At 43.7% G+C, this 7359-nt stretch overlaps 1 protein-coding gene across 1 annotated transcript; it reads right to left on the reverse strand.

The window, feature by feature from the left end:
* Positions 1-1468: 1468 nt before the first annotated feature.
* rhov (ras homolog family member V) lies at positions 1469-6567 on the reverse strand. The gene is made up of 3 exons (XM_080790538.1): positions 6217-6567; positions 4926-4984; positions 1469-4080 (listed from the first exon to the last, which is right to left on the reverse strand). Exons 1-3 carry the CDS (start codon positions 6419-6421, stop codon positions 3628-3630), a joined length of 717 nt encoding a protein of 238 aa, XP_080646664.1. The 5' UTR covers positions 6422-6567; the 3' UTR covers positions 1469-3627.
* Between the last annotated feature and the right edge of the window lie 792 nt (positions 6568-7359).

Here is a 7359-nt window from a genome sequence, read left to right on the forward strand (position 1 = left end):
CATCATCATATCATCCGTCCCCATGCGGCCAGCGTGACCCGTGCCACCAGTGCAGGCCCACTCATGTGACGGCCAATCAGTCACAGCATGACTTGACTGCCACTGCTCCGCAGCGTCACTCATGTGGAATGAATTAGGAACAGTCGACCCACTCACAGCTGCAGTCACGGGGTCGGTCACTTGTCATCTGCTTAGGTCCAGGGACAGGGACACAGCACACGTGGCTGTGGGGAGGGGCACTGATGAGCCCTCCTGTGGAGAATAATGCTCAGTCGCCACCGTCACAGTGGGAACTGTGTGTTGATTTTGTCGATTAAAACCACGGCGAGGAAATGTTCGTCGACTACCTTTTTTCACAGACGAAAACGAAATAAAAACTAACCTATATTGACTAAAACTTAAGACTAAATATGTTGACAATTTTGTCAACACATAAAACAGCTAGACTAAACTAAAATGTTTAGGAGGGACTAGTGGAGAAGAGATACAGTAGAACTAAAAGACAAGTCATTTTATGCTTGTTTGCGCTCGGGTCTTAGCAAATAGCAGATCTACAAGCTCACAAGAGCAATGCGTTGTGAGCTTGTTGATCGTCTATTTTCAGCATGCAATGAAGTGTAAAATCAGGCAAAATACATTGTAAAGTAAATCAACTGTAGATTTAGACAACTATAATCTTGATATGACTAAATGACAATGACTAAACTGTGAAGCAGTCACCACTGTCAATTATACTCACATATACAGCATTATCGTTGCTGTCGGGCAGAAACCTTTCATTAATATAATCTAACTTTTTATGTTATTTCACACCATAAATTGATACTACATTGTCACGCAAAAGCGTGAATTTGAATCCTGAAAAGTAACAGTTTTAGATATGAGGTTTCCTCCCGACAGAGACGATATACAGCATATCGGCCTCCCATAGATAGATAGACAATACAAATAGCACAGATAATTTCATACTTAATTTATTGATATTCCATCACTCCCAGCATGTATAAATGTATCGCCACAGAAGTCACAGCACAACCGTGAGACCTCACATACGCGAATGCATCGAATATCCACATCTTTTCTCGCATAGATATTTACAATTTTACAAGACATTTACAAAAAAGAAAGTACAGACTGTTTTAACAAACAGAATAGCTTTAGTATACATACATAATAGCACTTCCACAAGAAGCATTGAGCAATAGAGCTGTCTCACAACCAACCGGCTGTCTGTGAGACTGTGACGCATGTGTGTGTGTGTCGGGAGGGGGGGTAAGTAATGCACAAAATGGGACCTACACCGAGGTTAGTACAAGTGTGTTTAGATCCAAGCAGAGGCTGTTGTTGTGGGCCATGTATGTTTGTGCACAGAGCAGCGGTCAACTCTAAACACACGGAGGACTTTACTGAGCACACTATGAGCCAAGGAGGGAGAGCATTACAACCAGTTTATTTCGCTGTGGGGGGGGGTATAAATCCATGATTATACCCCTGCTTTTTGATATCCCTTCCCTGGCCCCCTCTGATGAGTTCTCTAGCTGGCCCTCTCTGGTCAGTCAATTTGTGTTTTCTGTATTTTCTGTCTCAAATGGCTAAGAAAATGTCCCCCCCCCCCCCCCCCCCTCTGTTTTTTGTTACAAATGGACCCCTGCCACTAACATCCAGGTTCCTGCCAGTTGGAGGAGGGGGGGTAGGCGGGGGGATTTGTCGGCAGGGGTGGAACCCAGAGCCTCCAGCGGTGTCTCGTCTTTGCAGATGCAGATTTGTCAGGCCTGCCTGAAAGGGGCCAGCTATAGGGATTAACCCCTGACCACTCACACACGTCATCCACCAAACCTCCAGGCAAACTGAGGCCGGACACGGGAACGGAACGGACAGGAGAAGTCAACAAACCGCCAAACAAACAGTCTCTCTCTCTCTCTCTCTGATCTATCAGCTCATTGATCAGAAGCAGGGACTATATGTTTTTATCTGATCCGTGGCACACAAAGCCCCACCCCCTGCGGTGACCCAGCTCGTTGCTAGAAATGACCGTCGGGTGCCAAGTGTCGGCGGGTGTTAGAGCTGACTGTTGCGTGTTAAATGCAAGTGTTGGGCAGTGACCATTTAAGTAATATATTAGTGTAATATTATTACTTTCTCCCGTAACTAGTAACGTAACCTTTTTCCATTTACTGAAACACTAAACAGTAGCTATTAATCAGAGTAATTTTGAGTTACTAATTTATAATGAACACAATGTGTTTTTAGACTATATTATTGGGGTTGTCACATGTGGGGGAAAAAGAACAGATCTACATTGATAGCTTGTAGCACATTGACACATTGTTAGCTTGTAGATTTGTTCTTTTCACGTGTTCTTTCTCTCTCTCTGAAGTTACTCTTCATATCAAGTCATAAGTAATTTAATGTAATGTTATTCTAAGGAGAAACTAACTAGGCTACTCCTCATGAGTAATTTTCCCATGTTATTTAAATACATGTCAACTCCCAGTGTGGATTGAGCCAGAGGCCAGGTGATAATTGGCCCTCCATGCTGACCAGGAAGGCTTTCACACGCAGGTAATAACGGAGTACATTTACAATGGAGGCTCCAGACTCCTACTGCATGTGAATGGCGCATAAACAGGCCAGCCCTGAGTGATGAACAATGAAGCCACGATTGCCTTCGATCTTATCACACACACACACACGACCAGACCTGCCAATTATTATTTCCATGACTGTTTGTTTCCCTGTTCCGACAGAAAGACAGTTGACTCTCATCAGTCCGGACGACTCACTGTCTCTCTCGGTTGATTCATAACAGAAGACGTATTGCTCTTTGATTGCTTCATCATAACGCCAAGACGTTGCGTTCTTTTTTTTCCTTTTTGGTCTGTTTACACAAAGCAGCCGAGCGTGTGAAACACGTAGTTGACACTACAGGGCTGAAAGATGACACCCTTGACCGGGTGCCAACAGGAGACGACTCAGCTGAGAGAGAGAGAGAGAGAGAGAGAAAAAAATCCCCAGAATCCCAACTGTTGCCTCCTGTAGAGTTCCCCGATGGAAGTACCCAAACCCCCCCCCCCCTCCTAGGGCTCACTCACGTTTGTGTCACTTTTGAAGTAGAGTGAGCTGAGAGCAGAGGAAGGGGAACTGTTGGCTGGCTCCAATAAATCAGTGTCTCCCAACCTAGGGTCTGGACACTGGGCCCTCCTTGGGGGGGGGGGGGTTTGCCAAAGATCACAGGGACCTTGTGACGAGGCCGTGTCTGTTTTTTGGAGGTAGTCCATATGTTAAAACACGTTGCACAAAATCATAACTTGCTTTCATCCACTTCGTCTGCCCGTAATGTTCTCAATGTGATAGCAGTCCAGCTTGTCGTCATATTTGACCAAAATAAGCGATCTACAACCTCATCTCCCAAGTGAGCTTGTGGATAGGCCATTTCGGAAACTGTTTGAAAGTGGTTAACATAGAAACACACAAGTGCATGTTTGGTGGGGTGGGGGGTCTCAGCTTTTGTCACATGTACTGAGTACTCCCTCCAAGGAAAATAGATTGGGGTCCAACTGCAATAAATAACACTCAAGTTCTGTCCACGACCCCCCCCCCCCCCCCAACGAGAGGTTGTCCCAAAGTTCATACAAAACAGAAGAACTTCTTCCAGCTACACCTGGAGAAGGCCTTGGCCTTCCTCTCCGACGAGCGCCTCTTCTTCACCATGCGCGTCTTGTGCTTGATGGCGGCGAAGATGCCGGCGTCGAACGCCTCCTTCAGGTTCTTCTGCGTCAGCGACGAGCACTCCGCGTAGTCCGACGCGCGGATCTTCTCCGCCAGGCTCCGGGCCCGCGATCCGGTCACGGGCTTCACGCCGGCGCCGGAGCGGTCCAGCTCGATGAGCACGTTGACGTCGGCGAGCAGGTCCGACTGCGTGCCCACGAGCACGATGGGCGCCGAGGGGTTGCGGGCGCGGATCTCGGGCACCCACTTGTCGGTGACGTTCTGGAACGAGGCGGGGTTGACCACGCTGAAGCACAGCAGGAAGACGTCGGCGTGCGCGTAGGAGAGCGAGCGGAAGTCGTCGAATTCGTCCTGGAGAGGGACGGGGGTGGAAACGAAGGGTTAGTTCACTGTGCTGTGATCTAACTATTTTCTATATTCTATTTTTTTTATAAATTAAAAGCATTTTCAATCCCATGAAAAAATAAAATCAGATAATTAAAGGGGGGGAAAAAAACGTTTAGGAAGCTACGAAACGTGACGTGAGCTTGTAGATCGGCTATTAGTTTGGTATGCCAGGGAGACATTTGTCTTTTGGGTCTGGAGCTAAACAGTTTGGGAACCAGTGATCTAACGTCTCAGTGAAATTAACCGCAGATGATTCAGTCTGAGTCAGAGTTTCATTGGGTTTCTGTGTCACAATTAGTGACATGATGCTTGTTGCATAAACCAACTATAAGTGTATGGTTGTCCTCGACTAATAGTCATGGGAATTGATTTAATCTACGTGTAAAATAGTGTTTGCTCTTTGCTGCTTAATATACAGGGAGCAGCCTATATACGATCAAGTTGGAAAAGCGGAGAACTGACCATTCTTGATGTTGATTTCAGAATGGATACAACTAACTGGAATGATTAAATGGTTCTCTACGGTTTACAAGGGATGCACATGGGTGGGACTAATCAATGAACAGAGGCTAAGTCCAAATTGACTGATTAATCAATTAATGACAATGAGGGAATGGGTACTATACAGTTGAAGCCATACAATGTCGCAATGCGACACCATGTGAGCTTGCAGATTTGCACATTGTTTTTGGCTCTTTTTAACAAAATTATAATAACAGAGAGGTTTCTGCCCCAGCAGCAACGACATCCTTGTTATCGTGGCTAACAGGTGACATCTTGACATGAATGTGTGTCAATAATATTCGTACCTGTCCAGCAGTGTCCAGCAGCTGGACTCTGACGGGGGTTCCTTCCACTTGAACCTGTCCTGTAGGCAGAGAGACACAGGGACATGCGTCAGAGACGAGTAGACTTCCACTCAAACAACAGTCACACACCAGACAGTGGTGTAAAGTAACACAGTACATATAATTACTCAACTACTGTATTTAAATACGATTTTGAGGTATATTCCGATTTTTCAGTGCCTCTGCTTGGGCGCCATATATTACTTCTACTCCATTACATCTCATAGGCTAATATTGTGCTTTTACTCCACTACAATTACAAGGTATTAGTTGAAGATTTGGATTGTTATTACAAAACATACGACACATTGTGAGCTTGTAGATCGGCTATTTTCGAAACATTGTATCCATTTGAAAACTTGTGAAATGGGATGTTCTACATCTTCTGTTCTATATCTTCTACTTTCTACTTTAAGTACTAATGTACATTTTGATACCAATACTAATTTATTTTATTCTGGACTTTTACTTCTACATTGCAGTATTAATACTTTTATTTAAGTGAGTAGGCCTATTCTTTCCACCACTGAACACACTGATGTGGAATCTCCTTATTAAGTTATAACGCAGTTGCTAGAAGTTGCCAGTGCATGCCACTGACTTTTCCCCCCCTCCACATTAGTTTATTACTCGTTATTAGTCATGCAAATGCAAACAGAAGAGGCTACAGACATTAAAGCTAAAAGGATATAGTCACTACTTGAACTATATATTTTAATGTTCTTTTATGATGTATTGCACTTAAAATAACAGTTTTAATGAGTCATGATTTTTTTTCCTTTTTAAACATGCACATGTTTTCATTACAATACATTCATATAATTAACGAATCAAAGAATAACTTATGCTAGGCTATGCTCAATGTATAGTTTGACTTTGTATTTCTCTAGATTGGTGGTTTTCATGTCAAGGACCCCCACATTGATGTGTATTTGGCCACTGAACCCTATTTTAAACCGTTTTGTGCCAAAGAGCCGCAACAAGATTTGGATTGTTAAAATAAGATTATTCGAATAATACATAAATAATAGCATAATAATGCGTTGTGAACTTGCAGATTAGATTGGCTCATTGGCTGGAATATCCGAAGTAATACAACTGGTTTAAAGTGGTTGAATTTATGATAGATTGTCAGTTTTCTGGGGACTCCCCTGGAACACTCTCAAGGACCACACTTTGAGAACCTTGTTCATTTTCAGTTGTGGTTATTTCCATACTCTGATTCTGGTGTATAAATGTATAGATAACTCACCGGAGAAGACGTCGAATCCCGTCTGCTTGTATTCAACGGGATATCCATTGGAAGTGTAGCTGACTATCATGCTGGTCTTGCCCACGGCTGGGTCCCCGACCAGCATGCAGTTGATCGCGCCGGTCTGCAGCTCGTCCTCCTGGCTGAAGCCGCAGGCAGACGGCACTCTGGACTCATGGTGGAAGTAATCCATGTGGGGTGGCATGTCGAGACAAACATTAACGTCCTAAAAAAACCTACTGAGACGAGGTGGCCGCTGCTGTGTGTGGACTGTGGAGTGTGGAAACAGAAAACACTTAAGCTCTGTCTGAGTGTCTGTGTAGTAGGATATGCAGTACTACTGTCAGTGTCCCCAAGTATGGTCTGTCCTCTCCTGTAGTTCCAGACTGTGAAAGCTGTGCTGAGTGACGAAATGCGGGTGTCGGATTTTAACTCTCCGCCCCAGTCAGACAGGTTGGTTGTGATTTGCATATGGATAAGCCAAGCCCCTCTCATGCGTCATTCTCCCCATTAAAAAAAGCCACTTGACAGCCCTGCTGAGTAGATTTACTCAAGTATTGAATTGAAAAGAAAGAAAAACATGATTTAATTGATTTACTCAAGTAAGCTACTGTACTTTAGCGATGTAGCCTCCTTTACTTGAGTAGCCTATTTCCCATTTCTATTGTATAACTGCAATTATTTGACAGCATTATAAATCAATGGTTCTCAGACTAACCTTTTTACGTAAAGGACCCCCAAAATTGTAATGTATTTGACCGTGGACCCCCATCTGAAAAAGCGTTTTTTCACTCAACTAGGCCTACAATTGTTTGACAGCATGAGTTTGGCCTACTTTGATTGGGTTTATTGCAAAACATACATTTTATACTATACAATAATAATAAAGCCTTTATGATTATAAAGTTACTCCACCATGGCACTTGGAAATACTCTATTCTATTATTATTATTATTATTATTATTATTATTATTATTATTAACATCATTGATTTTCCACAACAAAATCAGCACAATAAGTTAGCATAAGGGACACTAAAATGTGAGAGAACTGCGACCCCTGCTGCCAAAAGAACAGCACTACATCGACTGTGGTCACATGACACAACACACAACACACAGCCGTCACCTGACTGGGCGCACA

This window comes from Protomyctophum bolini, assembly GCF_963924005.1.
Source record: "Protomyctophum bolini genome assembly, chromosome: 19".
In the NCBI taxonomy this organism is placed as follows: Eukaryota; Metazoa; Chordata; class Actinopteri; order Myctophiformes; family Myctophidae; genus Protomyctophum; species Protomyctophum bolini.